The sequence below is a fragment of the Gigantopelta aegis genome, chromosome 7, assembly GCF_016097555.1.
Source record: "Gigantopelta aegis isolate Gae_Host chromosome 7, Gae_host_genome, whole genome shotgun sequence".
NCBI lineage: Eukaryota > Metazoa > Mollusca > Gastropoda > Neomphalida > Peltospiridae > Gigantopelta > Gigantopelta aegis.
The window spans coordinates 29,444,998-29,472,132 of NC_054705.1; the positions used below are offsets into that span (position 1 = coordinate 29,444,998).

General features: G+C 38.2%; 1 protein-coding gene across 2 annotated transcripts; it reads right to left on the bottom strand.

Annotated features, from left to right (window-relative positions):
* Positions 1-1,200: 1,200 nt before the first annotated feature.
* Positions 1,201-25,319, bottom strand: LOC121377314 (ornithine decarboxylase-like). Of its 2 annotated transcripts, XM_041505252.1 has the most exons (11): positions 25,180-25,319; positions 17,886-18,024; positions 15,066-15,162; positions 13,393-13,469; positions 12,652-12,824; positions 12,267-12,404; positions 9,775-9,940; positions 8,927-9,086; positions 6,277-6,407; positions 3,406-3,617; positions 1,201-2,280 (listed from the first exon to the last, which is right to left on the bottom strand). In XM_041505252.1, the coding sequence occupies exons 2-11, from the start codon at positions 17,979-17,981 to the stop codon at positions 2,253-2,255; spliced, it is 1,278 nt and encodes a 425-aa protein (XP_041361186.1). In that variant the 5' UTR covers positions 17,982-18,024; positions 25,180-25,319; the 3' UTR covers positions 1,201-2,252. The 2 variants fall into 2 exon arrangements, with proteins under 2 accessions (XP_041361186.1, XP_041361185.1); XM_041505251.1 differs by lacking the exon at positions 25,180-25,319 and having other exon boundaries at positions 17,886-18,111.
* Between the last annotated feature and the right edge of the window lie 1,816 nt (positions 25,320-27,135).

Below are 27,135 nucleotides of genomic sequence, written 5' to 3' on the forward strand. Positions count from 1 at the left end.
TGGGAAGATAATCTATATTTACTCAAAATATGTTTGTATTTCAAGGCAATAGGTTTCTGCAGATAAGGTTGTAAGCAATAATTATTAACAACGAATTTGTATAACAGACATTTTGGAGAATTGTTGAATACAGCATACATAGATTGGATAAATTGATCAGTCATTCTCTGAATAGTGATATAAATGTATAAATGATTAAGCGTATTCTGATATATACTGTTTTAATGGTATACACGTATTCTGGTATCATATATCATATACAAGGTTCAGCAAATGAACGTGTAACTTGAATAGGTACTTTAGAGCAGTGATTGGTCTTTAATATTGTGAAAACATTTGCCGGATTAGGCTGTAGTGTTTAGCACGTCAGATGACCTTAATTAGTCCTCACGAGAGGCCAGTGTGCATGAAACGTGTTCCATGGGTGACATTAAACGGTATTGGTAGAAAAATTATCATTCTAGGAATCGACCGATGTACGTTTTGTGGTGTAAATGTCTTTTTGGCTTCTATAATTTTTAATCGACCCTAACTCAATGTTATAAACTACAATACACCGTAGGGCGCATGACTCGTTTCATCGTTGGTACTAACTAAACACCACAACACTCCAATCAGGACCCGAACGTCCGTGCATATTAACGCCAGGTCCACGCCAGGAACTGTCCAAAACTGAGCAGTTTCAAAAATTCAAAACAACCAAATCTTTTTTCACATTAAGTTTATTTTATTTTACAACAATATATACAAATATACAAACATACGTGCATGCATCAATACATACATGTGTGTGCGTGCGTGCGTGCGTGTGTGTGTGTGTGTATATATATATATATATATATACAATATATATATATATGAAAATATATCTAGTTTTTTACTGGTCAAAAACCAGTGACATGACCTTCCGTAAATAGTGATATTGTCCTCAAACAGTCTCACCAGTCCGATCAAAAGCGATATTGCCCTGGTAGATTTAACCAATGAAAATAAAGATGAGACAAAAGTCTATCAAATTAATGAGTACGTAGCGTAATGCAACATTGACTGCTAATTATAATGTAAACAACCATAAACTTGTGACAGAACATACTCTTTTAGATTCTAGACTGGCAAGCAAAGCTTTTGCCCTGAAAAATATATTAAAAATAGAAAATGTGCTCGACCATGGGGAGTGGGGTGGTGTGTGTGTGTGGGGGGGGGGGGGGGGGGGGGGGGAGTGGTTTGGAGTTTGGTCGATCCCCGAAAACTCGTTAGAATACATGGCCCCCAAAATCCAGTTTTCAACAATTGTTTATAAACTGGTTGACAGGCCAATGCTGTTGTATATGTACTTTAAATTGTCATTAAGTTTTGGTTTGTGAAAAGTATCTAAAGACAAAACTTATTTAAATCTATCATAAAAAAATAATATCCAGTTTACACTTCTGGTAAAGACGAGTAATGTGAAACTTCAAAACATCTTCATAATGATGCAGTGTACATTGCATTTTCTTTAATCCTTAGTATAAACTCATTAGTGAAATCATGAGCCAAGTGTGAAATATACCGTAATTATAGCCGTTTCTGTGAGTAACTAAATATCTAACACATCATTTTTTGATAGCACAAAAATAATCAAAATGTACTCTTTTAGCAAACAGTTTATTTAAAATAAAAACCTTGATATAATGATTGTTCATTTAATTAACTGGTCTCTTCTTTGACTTGCCTTGACGTGTGATTGCCGTTTTCAGATGTATGTGCTAACGTACAGCCACTGACCGAGACTTAATATAATGGGAGATGTCATTGGAGTCTATTGTGGAGATGTTTTATAAGACAGAGGTGTTATTTGGCAAAAATCAATTTGATCAAGTTCAGTTTTCTATTTAGCAGTACTCACTGTCAACACACGACCACGGTAGGTTGGAATTAAAAAAAACAATTCTTAGAACATTGCAATTATACGAGAGAAACATCCTCCCGGGAGAAACATCCTCCCGGGAAGGTGAACGGGAGACGTAATCAAGTACCGGGAGATTCCCGCTGAATCCAGGTTGGTTGACAGGTCTAGATGTAATCAGATAATAAATAACGACAAAACATCATGTTGTTTTATTTAAAGAGAATTATTTCTATAGAGAACAGAACTTAATAAATTTTTATCAAATTTGAGACACCAGCACATATGTATGTGATCACAGGTCGGGTGAAATCACTCCAAGTCCATCTTGAGAACCGGGACAGCCATTGATGAAATCCTTGTTTGTTTACTTCTGGACAGAATATAAATGATACCTGCAAAATAGAGCACCACAGCCGTACAGAGTGGACTACAGGTGTCAAAGCACCAGCAAATTAATTATGTACTCGGGAGCCTTCAATGTAGCTTTGTAAACAGTATCTGTAAAACGTATATCTATGTTTCAATAAGACAGCAATTGGTTATGTTTCAGAACACTATATATACATTGTTCATTATTACATCTATGCTATGTGACAAATGGCATGTCGGAGTTGCACCTGTTACACCGAATAGATGCTTCTAGGTTAACCCCTATACCGCCAGTCATGTTGTGCTTCGATTAAAGTAAAGTAAAGTTTGTTTTATTTAACGACGCCACTAGATCAAAATGATTTTTTAATGCTTCGATTAAGCTATTAAAAGTTAGTTTGTTTTGTTTAACGACACCACTATAGCACATTGATTTATTAATCATCGGCTATTGGATGTCAAACATTTGGTATTGTGAAACAGTCTTAGAGAGAAAACCCTGTATATTTTTCCACGGCCTTTGATATACCAGGCGTGGTGCACTAAAGTACTAATCAAAATTAAACCCAAGTGATTTTCCAGTCTTATATATTAGTTATGAAAATCCCTGGAATAAAAACCATAAAAATGTGTCAGTATTATCATGACCTGTTATGGTATTCAAACAACCGGTAGAAAAAAATGACGATAAATGACCTGTTATAGATAGAAATAAGAGATTTTTACTTATTAACAATTATACTGCAAAACATATGTAATTTGGAACAGACTATAACACCCAGATTGATATTGATTAAAGCTGACAGGTAAAATCACAAGTACTAAGCTAAGCAGAGGGTTGGTCTCAGGTGTGTTCAATATCAAACTGGGTGTTTCAAATTACATATGTTTTATAGTAAAATTATAAATACATCTCATATTTCTATCTATAATTGGTCATTTATTGTAATTTTTGGTATCAGTTGTTTGAATACCATAACAGGTCATGATAATACTCACACATTTGTATGGTTTTTATTCCAGGTATTTTTATAACTAATATGTAAGACTGGAAAATCACCTGGGTATAATTTTGATTAGTACTTTAGTTAGAACGATTAATACGGAGAAGAAGTGTAAACCCTGTGTATTTGTGTTTAACTACGTACCAGCTCTGCTCGGTGCAATGCAAGTAACACCAAGGATGAGGCATGCCGTTGAAGGACGTCGACAAACACACGGAGTAAGCTCCCATGTTCTCGAAGAAGAGCCAGTCTCCAACATGAAGTTCTGGCAGGCGATAGTCCTCCACTATAAGATCAACTCCGCAACAAGTTGGTCCCCAGATAGTTGAGGTAAACATGGTTTCGTCAACACAATCCTGAAACAAAAGATTTATCAATAGGCTGAAACTAAATAAATATAGAAAACAGTGAGTCACACTCAATTATGATTCACTATAGCTATATTTATTCCAATGAGATCTGTTCTGAGCTAGTTTTGATTTAGTAAACTAGTCTGGGAGTGGCAGTCTTCTTTGTGGGGGCACAAGAAGGATGCATTGTCCAGTAAAGATCTTCTCGGGAGTGGCTGTCCTCCTATATACAAGGCACTAGATACAGGTAATAGCAAACCCTAGCCCGAGTACCCTGACTGTAATAGAGCTAGACGGACATTTGGACGGTTATGATGCTCTGTAATAAGTGATGCTCTGTAATGAAAGCGTCAGAACCGTCCAAATGTCCGTCTAGCTCTCTTACAGTCAGAGTACTCGGGCTAGGTAAACCTTAAAAGACACTTCAAGCCATACATCGTAACTGAACTAAGGAAACCTCATATCTGCATAGTTTATGTCTTTCAGGAGGCAGAAAAAGACCTGTTTGGTTACAACCTGATTAAATGTAACAAATGGCTCTTAAAGAACTATAACTGTTTAAAATGGCTTTATGCTTTATGTTATAGTTCTCAACAGCCATATGTTACATTGAATCGTCTTGTAACACACAGTTTTTGTCGTCTCCTGAAATCTTTTTAAAATTCAGATACAAGGTTTTCTAGTTCAGCAATGAAATGAAGTACTTGTGGCATAAAATAAGAAGCAAAACCATACAACCGATAGTTATGGTATAAACAAAAAGTATACCAATAAAACGGAGATTGAAACAAAAGATACAACCAAAACGTGTGTGAGTGTAACCATAAGCATACGAGACAGTGGGACGGGGGGCACATATCGTAACCATGACAGTTTCTGTAACACCTGGGTCCAGTTTGCCAATAAGATTTAATGGAATCTCAGTACTATTGTCAGACTGTCACAACATATAATATCACTGTAACATATCATAGACAATGTTGGCTACTGTAACACCTGGGTCCAGTTTGCCAACAGGGTTTAATGGAATCTCAGTACTATTGGCAGACTGAGACAACATATAATATCACAGTAACATATCGTAGACAATAGTAGCTACTGTAACAGATAGGTCCAGTTTGCCAATAGGATTTAAAGGTCCTATGTCAAAGTTGAAACTATAATATTTTGTTATTTTCACAGTTATGTGTAATACATAATTACAAATTAATCACGCATAATCTTTTCATAATTAACTGAAGAATAAAATTTAAAAATATTGTATTAGACGACAAATGTGGCTCTTTCATATATACATCATATATACATCTATCTATCTATCTATCTATCTATCTATATATATATATATATATCTATATATATATATATATATATATATATATATCTCTATATCTATATATATATATATCTCTCTCTCTTCTCTCCTCTCTAGCCGTATATATATATATAGTTCATAGGCTTTATTACAAACATTAAAATATAATACATATATCATTAAAAGGGGAAAACAATATACACTGTATTGAAAGTGATGAAAATATTCTATATAAAATGTAATAAAAAGTATCAATATAACAAAGAGTGTATATAATAAAGAGAATGTATCTACTCCATTAATATATTATCATGTCTCTGCGTGGTTGCCCCTAGTACATATTTACACAGTGTTATTAGCTGCTTTACATTATCTATGGACAATAGCTGTATTAATTTAAAAGAGGATGGAGTCAGGTGTAATAATATGGTTTTATGTGCCTGCATCTGATAGTATTGTAAAAAGGACATACCAAAATAAAATGACACTCATCTTCAACAGCATTGCAGTCTACACTATTTTGATTAATAATATATCTTTCTTTGACACCCAATAGCCACTGCTTTTTATTGTTGTGCTTGGATGTCGTTAAACACCCATTAACTTTCATCATCTCATTGTTGGCTGCTTTTGTGCAGCCAAGTCATTTTATATTACCACTGAACAGAGTTCCCACATGCATGAAAACAGTAACATGGTTTCTCTGTTGTAAGAAAACAAGAACAGATATATTTTGTGGAAGAAATGTAGTGGAATATTTTCAAATCCACGTTAAACGTGTGCAGATGTTTTTGACAGACACTGACCTTGCAAACAGTGGGGTGTTGTGAGCATGAAACCACCTGATAGCGTCAAAAATGTTTGAAACAAATAGTGGCTATTTTCGAAGATAGTGGACGTTCCAGAAACAGATATTCATAACTTGGTAGTCTCGACCCTCTATCCCTGTTTCCGCATAAAAAAACGCCAACTAATTTTAAAGTGCCTATCCGTAAATGCAAACTACTTTGGGAGTGGCAGTTCTCTTTGTGGCGGTGCAAGAAGGATGCAATCTCCAGTAAAGGATCTCCTCGGGAGTGGCTGTACTAAAGACGAGTCACTGAACAGAGAATCATGGAATCATCCACTATTTTGCCAAATGCTCATTCGATTCTGCATTGTGCGGAAATACGGCCCTGAACAAGTATTACGGTTTTGTCGTTCAGACGTGTTCTATTATATATAAAGTTTGGTTCTCGAATATAAATAGTTTTGGACACCCCCTGCAAATTATCCTACCACTTTACTTCTCGGTGCATATACTAGAATATCAGTCCTTTGATAGTATTATGTAAACCAAATTGAACATACCCGGACTACACGTGGTTGGACCGTATCGTGATCAAACAGTAGATTGCCGAATGAGCCAAACAGTCCATCATTAACATAATACATGTACCCTGGCTCACTGTTCGGTGATGCTAGCATTTCTTGGCCATCATCTGAAGTAAAACATGACCACCACGTTAAATTCAGACAGACAGCAACAAAACAAAGACACTGCAATGAAACGAAGGCATATAAATAATGTAGTAATATAATTATGATACTGGTCACACACACACACACACACACACACACACACACACACTCTCTCTCTTCTCTCTCTCTCTCTCTCTCTCTCTCTCTCTCTCTCTCTCTCTCTCTCTCTCTCTCTCTCTCTCTCTCTCTCTCTCTCTCTCTCTCCTATTCACCCCCCCCAAAAAAAAAAAAACAAAAACCCAACCCCGATAACCTTACTGAATATGCAATTATTTTTATTAAAGTATGGGGTCTGTAATTTTGATATTTCACACCCATCGCTATATGGGTCTTTGCCATATGCAGTGAAAACGTTTGGTACATAGATCAAATATTGTTAAAATAGCAACAGATTCAAAATTGTAAGTAAAGTACATGCAACACCAAAAGCTAAGTGGTCCGCCTCAAACAACGAGAACCTTATTGAATATGGAATTGTCTAAAAAGTATGGGGACTGTAATTTTTATATTTCACACTCATTACTATATGGATATTTGCCACATTCAGTAAAATTGCAGGCCCATGGGTTAAATATTGTTAAAATGACAACATTCAAAATTGTAATAAAAAATACGTTTTAAAAGTTTGTTTTTGTTTAACGACACCACTAGAGCACATTGATTAATTAATCATCGGCTATTGGATGTCAAACATTTGGTAATTATGACTCGTAGTCATCAGAGGAAAACCTGCTACATGTTTCCATTAGCAGCAAGGGATCTTTTATATGCAATTTCCCACAGACAGGAAAACACATACCACAGCATTTGACCAGTTGTGGTGCACTGGTTGGAATGACAAAACCCCCAATCAGTTGAATAGATTCACAGAGCAGCAAGCACTCAACCGACGGAGCTAAATACAGCCCGTGTAATAAGTCAACAATGCAACGCCAAAAGCTAAGCGAAATTATATAAGAGTAATCCATGCATGTGTTTTATAAAATGATATCATATATAATGATATAACTAATGATATCATATATCAATCGTGTCACTACCTGATACAAAACCTTTATAAATATTTGTAATCAGTTTAGTTTATATCTTCGCTTGATGGGCGGTCGGTCTAGAATCGATCCCCGGCGGTGGACCCATTGAGCTATTTCTCGTTCCAGCCAGTACACCACGACTGGTATATCAAAGGCCGTAGTATGTGCTTTTCTGTCTGTGGGATGATGCGTATAAAAGATCCCTTGCTACTAATGGGAAAATGTAGCGGGTTTCCTCTCTAAGACTGCACCAAATGTTTGACATGCTATAGCCAATGATTAAAGGGACATACCCTAGTTTCAACCCGTGAAAATTAACACTAAGTTTAGTTAATCTACAAAACTGTAACACATTTGGATAAAGTTACAATTGAGTGAAACATGAGTCTGTGACTTTGAAATGGTGAAATACCCTCTAAAATAGACTAAAACTCGACTCCATAACTGTTACTTCTCAGACGCACGTGCGTTTTTTAAAATATAAGAAATACATTTTGTGGTATTAAAAACACCACGATGATCAAAAACACTTCGAATGTATGGAAACTGATAATCTAAACAATAAAATCTAAGTAAAATATAATTTAAGTTATGAAAAACGGTTATAATAGTAAAAAAAAATATGCGTTAGTGTTTAAAAACTATGGTATGTCCCTTTAACAAATTAATGTGCTATAATGGTGTCGTTAAACAAAACAAACATTTTTTTTAACTTCTGTATAATTCATGATATCATATATCAATCGTGTTACTTCTGTATATCAACCTGATAGAAAACCTTTAACTATATCTATAATCAGTTTATTTTAAATCCTAAAGTATCAGTATTTCAGACTTAAGGCGCATACAAACTGGAAGCGGCGCGAGCTGCGGTCCGATAGTTACGTCTGTCCTATACGATAATTATTTCATTGCTGCTGGCCGCATGCGTTGTAGCAGACACACACATCCAATCTAGACGCGCTCATTGAAGACCGGCCTCGGTGGCGTCGTAGTTAGGCCATCGGTCAACAGGCGGTTAGGTACTGGGTTCGGATCCCAGTCGAGGCATGGGATTTTTGTATCCAGATACCGACTCCAGACCCTGAGTGAGTGCTCCGCAAGGCTCAATGGGTAGATGCACACCACTTGCACCGACCAGTGATCCATAACTGGTACAACAAAGGCCATGGTTTGTGCCATCCTGCCTGTGGGAAGCACAAATAAAAGATCCCTTGCTGCTAATCGGAAAGAGTAGCCCATGAAGTGGCGACAACGGGTTTCCTCTCAAAATCTGTGTGGTCCTTAACCATATGTCTGACGCCATATAACCGTAAATAAAATGTGTTGAGTGCGTCGTTAAATAAAACATTTCTTTCTTTTTCTCTCACTGAAGCTAATGTATTTCGATTTATTTGTTTAGCCGGACCGCACGGATACACCGCATCCTGTCTTTAATGAGCCTTTACCGCAGTCTGGTTTGTCTTGTGGTGCCATGCGTTTGGCGATGACGTTAACTGCTAGCGTGAAGGCTGACGCAACAAAGTATCTTCCCGGTTCTGCTATTATTTTTACTCCAGCGCCCTCTGGGAAGTATTTGTCCAACGCCGTGTTGAGAACGTCAGCAATCTGAACACACGTGAACGAATTTATCAATAAGCTTGAAAATTGATAAGTAGGTTTGTGGTGGGTTAAAGAATAATAATTACTTTCAAGGATATTTGTGTAATTAAATATGATTTTGATTCAATTTTCTTTTGTATATTATACCATAACCCAACATATTTAGCGAACAATCTATCAGTAAATGGCAAACCACAACAGTCATGTACTAAATTAAATAGAAATAAAAATCGTGTTATTTATACATTTTTATAATACTAAAAACATTAATACAATATAATATTAATATAATCCAAGTTTATGAAAATAAATTAAAAATAAACTACAACTACACACTGTTTTATTCTGGATTCATAACTCAATATTTTTGCATTACTTTGATTCATGGCATTTTAGTAGGAGGGGGTGGGGTGGGGTGGGGGTGGGGCCAGGCTGATTTTTGCCCAAATTAAACAAAAGTGCCCGAATCTGGATTACAACGTTTATTCATATTAGCATTACTGCCAGACAGCTATATGAGGTCGCAAACAAATCCCCACGCATTTTGACATGGGTTACAACTAATAGTTTGGGTGGAATAATGAAATTACACGGTGATAAGTGTTCAGGCCAGCTCATTTTGCCCGAATTTCTCTATTGGTTTTGCCCGAAGATATGTGTTTTGACAATTTTGTTTAGATTTTAAGTGTCTGACCTCTCTGAAGGTGAGTGTTGTATTCTCCACTCCTGGAAATCCTCCTCCAACATCGAGCAGCTCAAATTTGAAACCCATTTCCCGCCCTAACTCAAACACGTAGTACGCATGCTCAACTGCTGAAGCATATGCTTCAGCCTTCTCAACCCCACTTCCAATATGAAAACTGGAAACAAACAAAGATAGTAAATACAGAATATCAGTTCACTACGTTTTCACATCGTGGTTCTTTGGCGAACATAACGATAGTAAATACAGAATATCAGTTCACTACGTTTTCACATCGTTGTTCTTTGGCGAGGTTTACATAACGATATAACAGGCGAGGTTTACATAACGATATAACAGGCGAGGTTTACATAACGATATAACAGGCGAGGTTTACATAACGATATTTACATAACAACAGGCGAGGTTTACATAACGATATAACAGGCGAGGTTTACATAACGATATAACAGGCGAGGTTTACATAACGATATAACAGGCGAGGTTTACATAACGATATAACAGGCGAGCTTCAGGGGGCGGAGAGGAAACACTGAAACATAAAACAGGGGCGGCACAGTGTGAAAACGTGGTATGGCTCGAGGTTGCCAGTATCCTTTCAAATTCACCAGTGAAGAATATTTTCACAGATACAACAAATATAACACACACAAAACAAAAGAGTGGTGCCGTCTGCGCCGCCCCAGTAAAAGGTATTCTAATGTTACAGAAAGTGTAAAAGTTACATTTATTTATGCAGTTCAATATTTATTACTAAAAATGTATGTTTGACAAAATGAGGAAACGAACCACTGTTATGCATAGAACAACAGACTGTCTTGCGCAGAATTCATTTCCTAGTGACCCGATAATACATTACAACGTCAAAGTTATCACGCTAGCAACGAAGGTATTATCAAACAGTGACGTTATATTAACACTTCGAATTATCAGATAGAGGTTATCAGGTTATAGGAAACTTGGCTGCATGGTAAACACAATTCGTATTATTTTACAGTCATGTTCACAGGTGAATTAAAGGAACAGACCCTACTTTTTAAACACTACAGGCATATTTTTCACTATTAGAGCCGTTTATGATCACTAAAATCAAACATTGCTTGTATTTTATTGTTTAGATTATCCATTTCCGTACAACCGAAGTGTTTCCGGTCATCCTGGTGTTTCTAATACAACAAAATGCAATTTTTGTATTTTTACAAACGCACGTACGTCTGAGAAGTTAACGGTGATGAAGTCGCGTTTTAGTCTATTTTTAAGGGTATTTCAATGTCACAGACTCTTGTTTCACTCTGTTGTATCCAAATGTGTTACAGGTTTGTAAATTAACCAAACTTAGTGTCCATTTTTACGGGTTGAAACTAGGGTCTAGGTGAAAAATATGACTTAGTGTTTAAAAACTAGGTTCTGTCCGTTTAATACACTTGACACATCTAAAGAAGTCATGGATGCTACTTGTGGATCTGAACTTGGACAAGTAAGCCCTTTCCATCCATCTGGGTGAATTATACAGATATGATCACCATGAAATAGTCACCAAAAATGTTAGAGCGCATTACACAGTAATGAATGATTTGCAACTTATATCGATTTATGGGAGCATATTGTCACGATGTTGTTAAAACGTCCTTTGGACTCGTTTTGTGCAGAGATGCGAGTGTGAAAAGTTAGTTTGTTTTGTTTAACGACACCACTAGAGCACATTAATTAATTAATCATTGGCTTTTAGATAACAAACATTTGGTAATTCAGACATATATTCTTAGAGAGAAAACCTGCTATATTTTCCCCATTAGTAGCAGGGGATCTTTTATATGCATCAGCTCACAGACAGGATAGTACATACCACAAGCTTTGATATACCAGTTGTACGCGTGGTGCACTGGCTTGAAAGGAAAATATCTCAATGGGCCCACCGACTGGGATCGATTCTAGACCGACCGCGCATCAATCGAGTGCTTTACCCGGTACTGAAGTTTTTCGTCAGTTGGTTTTTGTACATATGGCGGCGTGTTTCCTTTGATGTCCAGTGTGCATTTTGAAATAGCGGAGCTGGATGCGGGAAAATATAGTAGGATGCGGGAAAATGCGATGGGGCGCAGAAAAATAAAGGAGGGTGGCAAAAGACGAAAGCAGGGCGGCAAAATCCAATGCCCCGCTTAAATGGAAAAGCGAGAAGACTGTTACCACTGGGTTACGCCCCGTCCCCTGCGAGCTTGAATGTTAACGGTTTTCTCATCAGGTCATATGATACAACTTAATTGCCAATGTTATAAAACGACCGACTTATGAACACTATGACCATTAGTTAGGCTTCAATAAGTTAGCTCTAAGACTATATATACGTCAGAATTACCAGTTGACATCCAATAACTGTGTCTGTGCTCTTGTGGTGTCGTTAAACAAACTACCCTTTTTAATAAGTTAATAATTCAGGACAACTTTGTCATCGTTTGCTAAAATATTTGAATGGAGGCACGTACCAAATTCCTACGACATTGAGCCCAAGTTCTTTGGCTTTCGTCAGTAGGTTGGCAGCATTCTTTGGGTCACATCCAAATTTGTCTCCAACTCTAACCTGAACCTTGAAATTACCCGGAGGCAAGATGCGTAAAACCAGTCTAAAAAAAAGAGGAAAAAATATCCTAGTTGTACGTCAATTGTTTCAAGAGCATGTTGTTTTCAATTATCTCGTACTGATGTGTTGTTTTCCAAGAAATGACGTTTACTTCTTGATGACAGGAAAGTAATAGATTATAAACAACAACACACACACACCCAAATCAAAACAATAACAACAACAAAACAAAAAGAACTGAACCCCACTGCTTCAATAATTTTAAAAAATCCCCACATGCCCCAATTTACCTGGCTTCTGGGAAGAACTGTTTGATCTTGCACAGCTCTGCTTCGTTGTCAAACGGCATTGTGTTCACGTTGTGTTTCGCCGCATAGCGTATGAATGATTCCTGTTTACATGGATTCGCATAAATAATGCGAGATGGCGACACACCAAGATTCAAAATCGTTTTAATTTCGATCTGAAAACATAAATCATAAGTATATATAACAAATATTGTAAATGTATATGTCCTAAAACTATTAAAAGTGATTATGACAATTTAAGTCCCTATTATTATGTATTAACATTTTGAGAGCGAAATAAACTGGATTGTTCTTTTAAAAATCTTTTAATTCGAGCGTTGAGAAATACCGATTACACACACACAAACACACACACACACACAGAGAGAGAGAGAGAGAGAGAGAGAGAGAGAGAGAGAGAGAGAGAGAGAGAGAGAGAGAGAGAGAGAGAGAGAGAGAGAGAGAGAGAGAGAGAGGAGAGAGGGAGGGGGGGGGGGGGGGACGGATATATATTAGGCAAAAACTTAAAGGCGGCTTTGCCTTTTCTTCATGCATATATATATATATATATATATATATATATATATATATATATATATATATATATATATATATATAATTATAATTCCGCATTAAACGTTTCCGATATATAACATTATATATATATATATATATATATATATATATATATATATATATATATATATATATATAATCTAGAGTATACAAATGTCTAGAACTTACCTTGCTGGCACAATCAAATGAGGCGCCTAGGTCCGCTAGCAGCTTGATTACTGTATGATCCGTATTGCACTTGACAGCTGAAGAAAAAGCCACCCTCAAAATAATGATAACAACATATTTTAAGAGATCCACTAACACCAGTGTGTTGTGATGATACCATTCTAGAGTGAAAACTCATTACAATTACAGGCGGAGCGACGATAACTAGTATTCTGAATCAAAGAACTACTGTCATTTACACGCATTTGTCATGATTAATTTTACAGGAAACTGTAGCGGGATGGGGGAGGCGGAGGGGCGGAGACATCTGGAATCATTATAATTCTGAATCAAATAAGTATGACTGGCATTTATCCGCATTTGTCATTAAATTTACTTGTAGAATGCAGGAAACTGGAGCGGGATGGGAGAGGGGCGGAGACATCTCGAATAATTATAATTCTGAATCAAAGAAGTATTACTGGCATTTACCCGCATGTGTCATGGTGAATTGCATTCAAGGACATTCACTTTTAAGCTGTTTTGGAGTTGGTAACTAAGCATTTAACTTAGGATTCGTGTTTAAAGATTACCACGAAAGCACCACACTACACATAAACAGAAGACAATTTAAAATATTAATAGAAAAAAAACTTTTATAAATCGCTGACAAATCGAATGGGTCGTTGCCATGAGCACTGACTCATGCATAAAATGTATGTCTGCATTACATATCAACTATGAGAATGTTGTTAACATAATGTGTGGTAAACATTCAGTTTGTCTTGTTCAAAGAAACACTCATTCAACACAATGCTTTTGTATGTGAATAGTTTGTTTACTGTAAAAGTTAGTCTTACGAAATTCTAATGTGGATTTGTAGGCCCTATCTGACGAACAAAAAGTTGTTTACTAAGCCAGGAAATATTTGGTTAAGTATCGCATTGCGATACGCCACGCACGTTTGAGAGGTTGCTACACAATTTTAAAACATTAAACAGTAGAACTTTGCAAATCATTTTTCAACTGACTACAAATATCGCTAATTAAAATTTTGAAACCACAATGTTCCTTGTAAGCATCGGCTATTAGATGTCAAACAGTTGGTAATTTTGACACATAGTCTTAGAAACGAAACCCGCTACATATTTCCATTAGTAGCAAGGTATCTTTTATATGCACAGGATAGCACATACCATGGCCTTTGATATTCCAGTCATGATGCACTGGCAGGAACAACAAGTAGCCCAATGGTTCTGTTGACTGGGGTCGATCCAAGACCGACCTTGCAGTAGGCGAACGCTTTACCACTGGGTTACTTCCAGCCCCTTTACTTGACGAACAATAATTTCAGGCCTTACTTACCATAAAGGGCGAGACATAGCTCAGTGATAAAGCTCTCGCTTGATGAGCGGTCGGTCTCGGATCGATCCTCATCAGTGGATCCATTGGGATATCTCTCGTTCCAGCCAGTGCACCGCGCCTGGTATATCAAAGGCCATGGTATGTGCTATCCTGTCTGTGGGATGGCGCATATAAAAGATACCTTGCTACAAAACGGAAACATGTATCGCGTTTCCTCTCTAAGACTATATGCCAAAATTACAAAATCTTTGACATCTAATAGCCGATGATTAATAAATCAATGTGCTCTAGTGGTGTCGTTAAACAAAACAAACTTTAACGTTACTGACCATAAAATGGGTGAACTCGAGGAAACAGCTCCTTCCACGTGTGGTACTTGATGATAATGTCTCCAAGATCCACCAGAAAAAAGGGATCCTCGCTGTGCTGTGGAGAGAGAAAGAAAGAAAGAAATGTTTTATTTAATAACTCACTCAACACATTTTATTTTACGGTTATATGGCGTCAGACATATGGTTAAGGACCACACAGGTATTGAGGGAGGAAACCCGCTGTCGCCACTTCATGGGCTACTCTTTTTCGATTAGCAGCAAGGGATCTTTTATATGCACCATCCCACAGATAGGGGTGGAGAGAAAAGAAACATCATAAAAACAATCACTCTGAGAGCAATACATGACCCTGCCGGGAATAACGGAGAAAAATGGGTAAATAGCCATGAATGAACCTTGATCTATAACAGTACATGATAAAGCTCTACATAAAATTTCATCTCAGTATCTTCAAGCATTGCCCCCTCCTAACCCCCCCACCTCCCCCCCAACAAAAATAAACAAACAAACAAAAACAAACAAAAAACCCCAAACAAACAAACAAAAATTTAAAAAAGAAATTAAAAAAAACCCCCAAACAAACAAACAAAAACCAACTAATGTTTTTATCTCCTAAGTTCAAAGAACATAACTCTATGAAAAATGGGTAACTTGCAATGGAAGTCAAATTAGATCTGCAACAGAACATGTTAAAATATATATACAAAATTTTAGCTTTAGGAATTCGTAAGTATGTATGTATGTATGTATGTATGTAGCAAGTTTCGTTTCTAAAACTATATGTCCAAATTTTAGATTTAGGCATTCCAATTTCCTTTGGCGGAAAACTAATTTTTGTATCTCATAAGTTTAAGGGCCAAAACTTTGTCATAACTGTGTAAATCGCAATGAAAGTCACAAAATTGATCAGTAACAGTACTTAAAGGGACATTCCTGAGTTTGTTGCATTGTAAGATGTTTCCGACTAATAAAATATGTCTATGATTAAACATACATATTAAATATATTTTCTTGTTTAGAATAGCAGTGTCTGTGTATTCAATGTGTTTCTGGTCGTCTTAATATGTATAAGAAGCCCAAACTGAATTTTGTCTTCAAATAATTTTGTATGTACGAAAAAAACAATATTTTAGGGAAAAAGGGAAATTTAACCTAAGACAAATATTAGAACGAACAGAAACACGTTTAATATACAGCCACTAATATTTTATACAGAAATATATATTTGATATGTAATTACAATCGTTAAAAAGTCTCTGTTAGTCGATAACATCTTAAAAATTCAGCAAACTCAGGACTGTCCCTTTAAGCTATAGAAAGGTTTAGCTCAATGTATTTAAGCATTGTGGGAAAACACATCCAAAACAACTATAGGAATCTGTAATCCCTTAGGGTTGGACCGGTAGGGGACTCATAACAGTAGGTTAAGATCAGTGCATGTCAAGTATGATATAATCGGCTACAGAATGTCGAACATATAGTACTTGAGTCGTGACACTGTCTTCAGAGAAAACCTGCTGCGTTTGTCCAGTATCAGCAAGGGATCTTGTATAATGATTTCCCAACAAAAAGTGCAGCACATACCACAGACTTTGATACACCAGGCTGGGTCAGTAAAACCCCAATCATAGAATGGGTCCACCCAGGGTATTCGATCCTTCGACTGAAGCACCTATCAACTGGGCTAGATATCACCTCCTGGACATAGTACAAATTGCATTTGATAGATATCACCTCCTGAACATAGTACATATTACATTTGATAGATATCACCCTCCTGAACATAGTACAAATTACATTTGATAGATATCACCCTCCTGAACATAGTACAAATTACATTTGATAGATATCACCCTCCTGAACATAGTACAAATTACATTTGATAGATATCACCTCCTGAACATAGTACAAATTACATTTGATAGATATCACCCCCCCCCCCCCCCGAACATAGTACAAATTACATTTGTTAAATATCACCCTCCTGAACATAGTACAAATTACTTTTGATAAATATCACCCCCCTGAACATAGTACAAATTACATTTGATAGATATCACTCTCCTGAACATAATACAAATTACATTTGAATAGGACCATCCCTAGCCTAAAACAAATGGGGAGATGGATTTTCGCAAGCAATAACAGTTAATGATTGTTTTGTTTAACGAGAGCACTAGAACACGTGGTTTATTAATCATCGGCTATTGGATGTCAAACATGTGGTAATTCAGACATATAGATATATCAGTGTCTGTATATTCAATGTGTTTCTGGTCGTCTTAATGTTTATAAGTAGCCTTAAGCGGATTTCGACTTGGTACGTACGTAATTTGGTACGTACGAAAAAAAAAAAAATAAATTAGGAAATTAGGAAATAAAATTAAAAGTGATCTAGTGCAAATATTAGAACGACCATAAGACATTTGAAATACTGCCACTGATACGTTATACAGAAAACATATATTTAATATGCAATTATAAAGTTTATTTGTTTAACGACACCATTAGAGCACATTTCCTTTTCAATCATCGGCTATAACATGTCAAACATGTGGTAATTGTGACATATAGTCTTAGACGTAACCCACTACATGCTTCTGTTACTAGCAAGGGATATTTTAGATGTCAGGACAGCACATACCACGGCCTTTAATATATCACGCGTGGTGCACTGGCTGGAACGAAAAAATAGCCCAAGTATGCCGATCGCGATTCACGAGATCGCTGTACCACATCCCGCCCATAGGCGCGTCACATAGGCTTTATTCTCTCTAGATTGTTGTAGATTTGCTTTTGGAAATCTCAAACGCTTACCTTTAAGGAGGCTGTTACATCGGCAATGAGTTTTCTCTTTGTTTTAATATCAGGCAGTACGTCAACAATGCGGCCATTTCCAATGTCGTGCTTCATTCTTTTATGATAGTTGTGCTAGTTATAATAGTTATGCGTCAATCTGAAATAAGCAAAATATATGGGCTAAAACATTTAAATAAAACAAAGGACAACAATTTGCTAAATTAAGTTGTATGCGGGAAATAAATTACCCCCACCGCCGTCTTTGCCAAACTTAACATTAAAATGTAGTTCAAGACTGGTTTTACATAATTAGTTACGCACGTTTTACATAATTAGTTACGCACGTTTTACGTAATTAGTTACGCACGTTTTACGTAATTACTTACCCCAATTTAAACAAATCAGGTACGTCAAAGTCGTTTTATCAAAATACCATACATACACTATCTTCCCCTTGTAATATATGGAAACGTGGAATGTGAAAACGGATAAAAAAAACTATATTATATGTGGTACATATAGAATGCAAAGCGAGCTTGCTTGTCATACCATGTTTATGTAATGAGTTAACAGGTTTGGTATCTGACGAGTCAAAGCGAGTGTGAAGGAACATGCTCTTAATTTAGTTTTCACCTGTGGCGATATTAATTGTTTTAGAGGGTCGTGTGCAGTTCCAATATGCACTTAAGCCCAGGTGGGCAACTTGTTACGTAATACCCCCGCGCGACAGTCGTCGAGCTTTTTCTAATACACACCCAGTCCAGATGTGGAGGCCATGTGGCCAGTAGTTACGTAATACCTCCGCGCGACCATGGAATCTCTAGCGAACTGGCGTCATCAAGTCTGGCGATCTAAGAAAAATATATCGCTTGGTCGCTGTGGAAATAGCACTTGTAGGGATTCGGTACCGCCATGTATCCCCCAGGCGATATTCGGATTTTTATGATAAATAGCTAGGGTTTTAGAGATATCAGGGAGAAACATAGGAAGGCTTCCAGGGATCGCTGTCCGTTTGGACTTGGTAATTATATATTTTCTGCTCTGTTGTATAACCTTGATGTGATTGATGTGACTTTAAATATTTTAATACTGTATTATACCAATATTATTTAGACGGTGCTGCCGGTCATCTGACGCAGTAATCTGTAGGCTCACTGTCTAATATATATAAAGCTTAACCAGTCATCCTAGAGGACCTGTAGGTTATTGTCTTTATTGTGATAGGTACCAGTATTAATTCTGTGTTACAAGGTTACTGAATGAGTAGTAAGGGTTAATTAAAAATTAACCAGTTAGGAATAGAGTTGTAATTCCTTTATTAATTAAGTTCCCCCGGCAGCGTTTCTCAATTATCACACGTTACTGAATGAGTAGTAAGGGTTAATTAAAAATTTTCCACGGTGAAGGGATTAGCATATTGTGTAAACTAGACACCTAGAGATTAACTAATTAAGTGATCAGTTCTGGGTTGTTATTATTTGTTGTTTTTAATTAACTACTGCGGCAGTACATTTGTCAGCGTAGGTTAATACAGATTCCAAAGTGTAATGTGTTTTTGTTGTGTTTTCTAGTGAACTAAACGTGCTATATTACATATACTTTATATAAGATCGTATCTCTGATCATACCTAGACGAGCCACACTAGGGTATAACCGCCCGTTACAGAGAGATCTAATAGATGTACAGTTAGCAGAGATATTTTGATAATCGTGTTTTATTCAGTTACGGGTATTAGAGGATCCCCGTGACAGCGAGTCATATACCAACACTGTTCACGAGTTTCATAAACAATGGTATGACTGGCAAGCTAGTTTAGTATTTTATTTATTATAAACCAACTGCAAACAAGCCACAACGCAGAAGTAAGCAGATGTTGATACCTACAACACGTTGTTTTTCTACGAGTCTACAGGCTGGTAGGTACTGGGTTCGGATCCCAGTCGAGGCATGGGATTTTTAATCCAGATACCGACTCCAAACCCTGAGTGAGTGCTCCGCACGGCTCAATGGGTAGGTGTAAACCACTTGCACCGACCAGTGATCCATAACTGGTTCAACAAAGGCCATGGTTTGTGCTATCCTGCCTGTGGGAAGCACAAATAAAAGATCCTTTGCTGTTAATCGGAAAGAGCAGCCCATGTAGTGGCGACAGCGGGTTTCCTCTCAAAATATGTGTGGTCCTTAATCATATGTCTGACGCCATATAACCGTAAATAAAATGTGTTGAGTGCGTCGTTAAATAAAACATTTCTTTCTTTCTTTTTTTCTACGAATTGGGTCAGCAAGTGATCTACGTCACACTCACGTCATGCCAATATTACACTAGTTAAATATTGAATGATTGTTATGACATGGGCAGTATCTTACACTGGTGTGTAATAAAAATCCGTATTCCGGATATGAATCCAGTTTTTAGTATCTACCGTTATCTATGAATAAAGTCTTGAAATGGCGTCCTATCCTAGTTGATGGAACTTGGTAATATACCCTGTTTGCATCCTCTAGTCTTCTAAATTGAGGGGTGCCAGCGTCTGCTGGATGATGTAGCGTTTTGCTTCTTATGCCACCGGAAATATGTTGGGGCGTTTGGGCGTGGGCGGTTTGGGCCGTGTGGTGGGTTTGTCTGGGGGGACTGCCCTCCCCCCCCCTCCCCCCCGGGTCTTTCCCGAGTCCGACCACGCTGAAGTTCCCAATACGACTGGTGCTCCTCATCAATCCTCTTTTCTTACTAAGCAAAATCCCTGTGGCGGCTGCTTAACCTCCCTTAATCAACCTCCTACTAAATAATAATAGGGCTAAAACAAAGAGTTTCTGTACTATTTGTATTTTTGAAATGTTCGTTCTAAATTAGCGACAAAGTTTTAAATTAAATGGATTATATATTTTATATTAATTATTATTTTTGGAATTGCGCAAATAAAAACTAATTATATAATATCCGTATTCCCCATTGGCTTAATTTCAAAATTGTCCTAAGTAATTTCTGTCCCGGATTGGGCTCCTGGCCTCCAGAGACCGAACCCGGGGTGGACATGCTCGAAGCCTTAGTGGTATAGGAGCATGGAAAAGTCTTCACTGACTCTGAAATGGCGTGTTTTAATCGACCATCATCGGTCACAAATACTATAGTCGAGTACATAGATATTATTATACGATCTTGTGTGTGACGTACTGATTTTACGAAACGAGTGTTAGGATTATTTTATTGCCCGAGCGAGAGCGAATAATACATGAATCCTGACACGAATTACTGAGGCAGAAAATATTAATTTTGAGACTATTGTCCGTTTGCGTCAAAAGGGAACTAATTAATTAGCATGTAACGTCATAATAAAAAAAAGATCAAATTCATATAAAAACATATTAATTTATTAAGTTTTAAACCCATACAATTTCAAATAGTCCGAGTACTCTGCCGTTCGAGAGCTAAACGGACATTTGGACGATATGATCGCTCTCTCAGCCAGAGATCACTCTATAGCGAAAAAGCGGAATAAAAAGAAAAAAGAAAGAAATGTTTTATTTAACGACGCACTCAACACATTTTATTTACTATTTACGGTTATATGGCGTCAGACATATGGTTAAGGACCACACAGATATTGAGAGAGGAAACCCGCTGTTGCCACTTCATGGGCTACTCTTTTCGATTAGCAGTAAGGGATCTTTTATATGCACCATCCCACAGACAAGGTAGCACATACCACGGCCTTTGATATACCAGTCGTGATGCACTGGCTGGGACGAGAAATATCCCAATGGGCCCACCGACGGGGATCGATCCCAGACCGATCGCGCATCGAGCGAGCGCTTTACCACTGGGCTACGTCCCGCTCACGCGGAATAGCTGACTAGCACACGGTAGACAAAGATCCCCGCTCTAAGTCTGACGCTTTTCACCGGCCTCGGTGGCGTCGTGGTTAGGCCATCGGTCTACAGGCTGGTAGGTACTGGGTTCGGATCCCAGTCGAGACATGGGATTTTTAATCCAGATACTGACTCCAAACCCTGAGTGAGTGCTCCGCAAGGCTCAATGGGTAGGTGTAAACCACTTGCACCGACCAGTGATCCATAACTGGTTCAACAAATTCCATGGTTTGTGCTATCCTGCCTGTGGGAAGCGCAAATAAAAGATCCCTTGCTGCCTGTCGTAAAAGAGTAGCCTATGTGGCGACAGCGGGTTTCCTCTAAAAAAACAGTGTCAGAATGACCATATGTTTGACGTCCAATAGCCGATGATAAGATTAAAAAAGCAATGTGCTCTAGTGGCGTCGTTAAATAAAACACACTTTACTGAATAGCTTTTCATAGATAATTTTCGAGTTCGCACGCACGCACTACAGGAAGTAGCCCTAGCTCTAGGTCTCGAATGGCTAGGGCTACATCTGAAATAACATTTTTTTGACAATAAAGGTTCAGTGTACATTCTTTACAAATTACCATCAAGCTGCATAGGTAAAATTGTCTTTTCTGATACATGTTTTAAAGCAATTAATGGAAAATCCAAGGCAATCTGAACGACAAAACCATAATACATGATCAGGGCAAAATGCAGAGTCGAATGAGCATTTGGCAAAATAGTGGATGATTCCACGGATCTCTATCTAGTGCCTCGTCTATAGGAGGACAGCCACTCCGGAGGAAATCCTTTATTGGAAATTTCATCCCTCCTGCATTGCTACAAAGATTATTCCATACCTCTTGCATCGCCACGAAGAGTACTGCCACTCCCAGACTCGTTTACTAAGGAACGCGCAGTTCTACCTTTAGTCTCTTTGTACTGCATTATATTTTATTTCAGAGACAATGCAAGTCAAGCTGCATACCTTTTTTTGGGGGGGGGGGGGGGGGGGGGTTATTGCAGCATTTTGTCTTCACCCTTGTATTAAAGATGATATTTAATCTTTATATAATTTAATGGCAATTTGTAAAGAAACATTTTTATTTATAATGGATTTCTTTTTCAAAAAATGTTATTTCATTTGGTATGAATTTAAAACTTAATAACATATCATTATATGAATATTAACTTTATTCATTTTATTTATTATCAGTTTTCTTTTAATGCAAACGGACTATATACGGTCAGCACATAGTTGTTATTTAACAAAGAACATTCTAGTTTTAAATTTGGCTGCACTGTAAAATTTCAGTGTGATAATTGGAGAGCTAGTTGAATTTGAGAATGGCCAGTAAGATTTTTCTTCAACTAGCCCTGCTGGCGACCATGGTGTTCAGCCTGTTTCCTGTACATGTTGGATTATGTGGATAATAAATGTATTTACCAACACATGAAAACCCTCCCACCCTGTTACCCTTTACTGTGTTAAAAACGAAATCGTCACGGCTGGATGTGTGATCACTCGCACGAGTAAATCTAGACAGCATTTTATTTCAACTTATCTTCGTGCTTATATCCAGTTAAGGTTTAAACACGCTGTCCTGGGCACACACCTCAGCTATCTGGGCTGTCTGTCCAGGACAGTGGGTTAGTTGTTAGTTGTTGGTGGTTAGTGAGAGAGAAGAGCGTGTAGTGGTCTTACGCCTACCCACTGAGCCCTTAAGAACTCGCTCTGGGTTGGAGCCGGTACCGGGCTGCGAACCCTGTACCTACCAGCCTGTAGTCCGATGGCTTAACCAATGCGCCACCGAGGCCGGTTTTTAGACAACAGTGACAGTTGCGGACATCAGATACTGTTTAATAACGGCAGTTTCTCGCTCACCAACAGTACCGGTTTTTTTTTTATTAATTTGAATTTTATTTGAACTGGATTATGCAATATTTTCACTGATGATTTATTTGCATATTTGCGACATCTGGATCCAATGTGCACTGTTGCTAAATTTCAACAAACATAAATTCTCACATATTTACAATATGTTATTTCATTTTCATTTATGTCTATTTGTGTGTCGTTTTATTTATATTTAGTTTGCCCAATTACTCTGTTTTTGGGTGGTAAATTAAGCCGTGGCCAATTCAGCCAATAATAATAATAATAATAACCCCCCCCCCCCCAAAAAAAAACCAAAAAAAAACCCCCAACAACAACCCAACAACAAAAAAACCAACAACAACAAAAACAAAAAAACCCCACCCACATAATATTTTATACTGTATTCTTTGATAATGAATTAAATTTAAAATATGAATACTATAATATAGAGCGTTGAACATACAAATAATAAATAATAAAATATTATGGATACTCATCCTCTGGGCTGATCCTGTCCTGTAGCTTGTATGGTACTGAAAAAACCCCCAATGTATATGTATGTAATCCCACATCTGACCGTCATATCAGATGTCGGAATTTAACGTCCTTATATCAAATTAATGTTCAAACACGTCCACTGGGGCACAAACACTTTAAGTTATGTCAGAAAACGTGTCCCAAATGAGAAACTTAATCCTAGCCAGCGGGTTGTAACATCTCGCGAAATTACTTCATAAGCCACGCCCTTTTTCGTCAGCCACGACCTATGCCACGAGTTAAAGTTAAGTTTGTTTTGCTTAACGACTCAACTAGAGCACATTGATTTATTAATCATCGGCTATTGGATGTCAAACATTTGGTAATTTTGACATATAGTCTTAAAGAGGAAAAGCCCTACATTTTCCATTAGTTGCAAGGGATCTTTTATAAGCACCATCCCACAGACAGGATATCACATACCACGGACTTTGATATACCAGTCGTGATGCACTGGCTAGAACTAGAAATAGCCCAATAGGCCCACCGACAGGGATCGATCCCAGACCCGACCGTGCGCTTTACCCCTGGGCTACGTCCCGCCCTAGATATGTTTTAAACAACTCATAAGATACATGGTATCCAACGACGACTTGTGTAAAATTATATATGTTTATAGCATAGAATGGTATACCTTTACCTTTGCAATAAGATTTTATTTTCGTGTTATTAAATTCCCTACTAGGGTCGCCACGAGTAATCGGGCACGGGCTGAGTCTTGCAAGACTCGAATACGCGCGCAAAGAAGAGCACTTTCATATAATTCTATTTTTAAACATTATTTTGCCATATGCGTTCCGCCGGCTACCTTATAGGGCTATGAAACATAATATAGGGGAAACAAACGTCAAATGTGTGGAATGCAATACATGTACAGTGGCATGGTTTGGCATCTGTGTTCAGCGCTGGATTTAAGATGCACAATGCTATTTTACTTTATTTCTTGTTAGTCCTCATTACCATCTAGTGTAAGTGTCGGGTAATCGGGTCCGGGTCGAGTTTGACCCTCCGAGTACTCGAGTCCAATACTCGTGGAGGCCCTATATCCGTATCTTACCTGATATTATGATTCTCGGCCGATGTGCGATGCTTTAATGACAGATTTTAGTCTTTCAGTATCCACATCTAATCAACTTGAGAAACAATTGAATGTTGTTTGATATTTTAAAAATGTAACACCAATTTTCAAAGAAAATGTTTTTTTCTTTTAACGCTGTAAGTAGCACTCCGGCGAGTCAGTGTTCGAAGTGACCCGAATATTTATCAGAGCAGATAATACCGACAGACCTGCAATGCAAGTGGTTTTTTGTCAATGAATTTTTTTTTATCTGGGCAAAAATGTTTACAATAGCATTTCAATCCAGCACCGCATTGATAAGTGCCTTTGTGATCTAAGTGTGAGACACTAGTGAAACTAAGTACTATATTTCTGTGCGACACTATAGGGGTGTCAGGGCCGTAGCTAGAATTTTTAGTTTCGGGGGGGGGGGGGGGGGGGGGGGCAACTGAGTAGTTAATAGTCTAAAACTCCTTAAACAGTTAAGAAGATAAAAAAAAATAAGTTTTTATAATGCTTTCCGGATTTTTTTTTGGGGGGGAGGGGGGGGGGGGGGCAACTGCCATGAAAGTCATGAAATCTCCCACATTTGTTATGTACATTAAATATCAGTATTGTAGCGGGGTCGCTTAGTGACGATTGACCGGCCTCGGTGGCGTCGTGGTAGGCCATCGGTCTACAGACTGGTAGGTACTGGGTTCGGATCCCAGTCGAGGCATGGGTTTTTTAATCCAGATACCCGACTGCAAACCCTGAGTGAGTGCTCCGCGAGGCTCAATGGGTAGGTGTAAACCACTTGCACCGACCAGTGATCCATAACTGGTTCAACAAAGGCCATGGTTTGTGCTATCCTGCCTGTGGGAAGCGCAAATAAAAGATCCCTTGCTGCTAATCGGAAGAGTAGCCCATATAGTGGCGACAGCGGGTTTCCTCACCAAATCTGTGTGGTCCTTAACCATATGTCTGACGCCATATAACCGTAAATAAAATGTGTTGAGTGCGTCGTTAAATAAAACATTTCTTTCTTTCTTTCTTTTAGTGACGATTGTATGTATCCAAGACATAGCGCAGTGGTAAAGCGCTCGCTTGATGTACGGTCGGTTTGGGATCGATCCCCGTCGGTGGGCCCATTGGACTATTTACTCGTTCCAGCCAGTGCACCGCGACTGGTATATCAAAGGGCGTGGTATGTGCTATCCTGTCTGTGGCATGGTGCATATAAAACATCCCTTGCTGCATTAGACAAAATGTAGCAGCAGCGATGGTTTATATATATATCTGTGTGTGTGCCCCCCCCCCCCCCCCCCTTACTTTTGGCATAGCAATATGTATTGAAGAAATGATTAATTGTAGGCTAGATCATCACACGAGTGAACTGTGGAAGTTCTCTCTGTCGGGGACCGCTCTATAGTCCGAAGGTCCAATGGTCCGAAGGTTCAATAGTGCGGGATTAGGTATATAAACCTTCGGACTACTGAACCTAGGATTAGGGTTAGTGTTGAACCTTCGGACCACTGAACCTTCGGACTATAGAGCTGTAACCCTCTCTGTCAGGTCCTCGGGCGGTGACTGGACACGTTCACGGTCTTGAACGATTGAGCTGTGCACTTGGCACGCATGCGTCTTGGTCTCTCAAGCTGGATGGAAGGGGGTGGGTTGGGTGCGTGCACCACTCCGTCTTTTCGTCGGGCATCTCTCGGTTGCTCGAACGTGCAGATCTCGGTCCCTCGAGCCGTGCACTTGATTTTGAGAGGGGGGTTGCTCAGGCTTATGGTGAGGCACGAAGGGGGGGGGGGGGGCTGTCTCGGTCGCTCGGGACGGAACGTAGCCTAGTAGTAAAGCGCTCGCCTGATGTGCGGTCGGTTTAGGATCGATCCCCGTCGGTGGGCCATTGGGCTATTTCTCGTTCCAGACAGTGCACCACGACTGGTATATCAAAGGCCGTGGTATGTGTTA

Bases quoted from the DNA above. Each gene is read 5' to 3' on its own strand.
- LOC121377314 (XM_041505252.1), bottom strand. From the start codon at position 17,981: ATGAAGCACGACATTGGAAATGGCCGCATTGTTGACGTACTGCCTGAT. The intron at 12,825-13,392 runs GTAAGTTCTAGA...TTATGTTTTCAG, and splicing joins CATTTGATTGTGCCAGCAAG to ATCGAAATTAAAACGATTTT. The intron at 12,405-12,651 runs GTAAATTGGGGC...TCTTTTTTTTAG, and splicing joins CAGTTCTTCCCAGAAGCCAG to ACTGGTTTTACGCATCTTGC.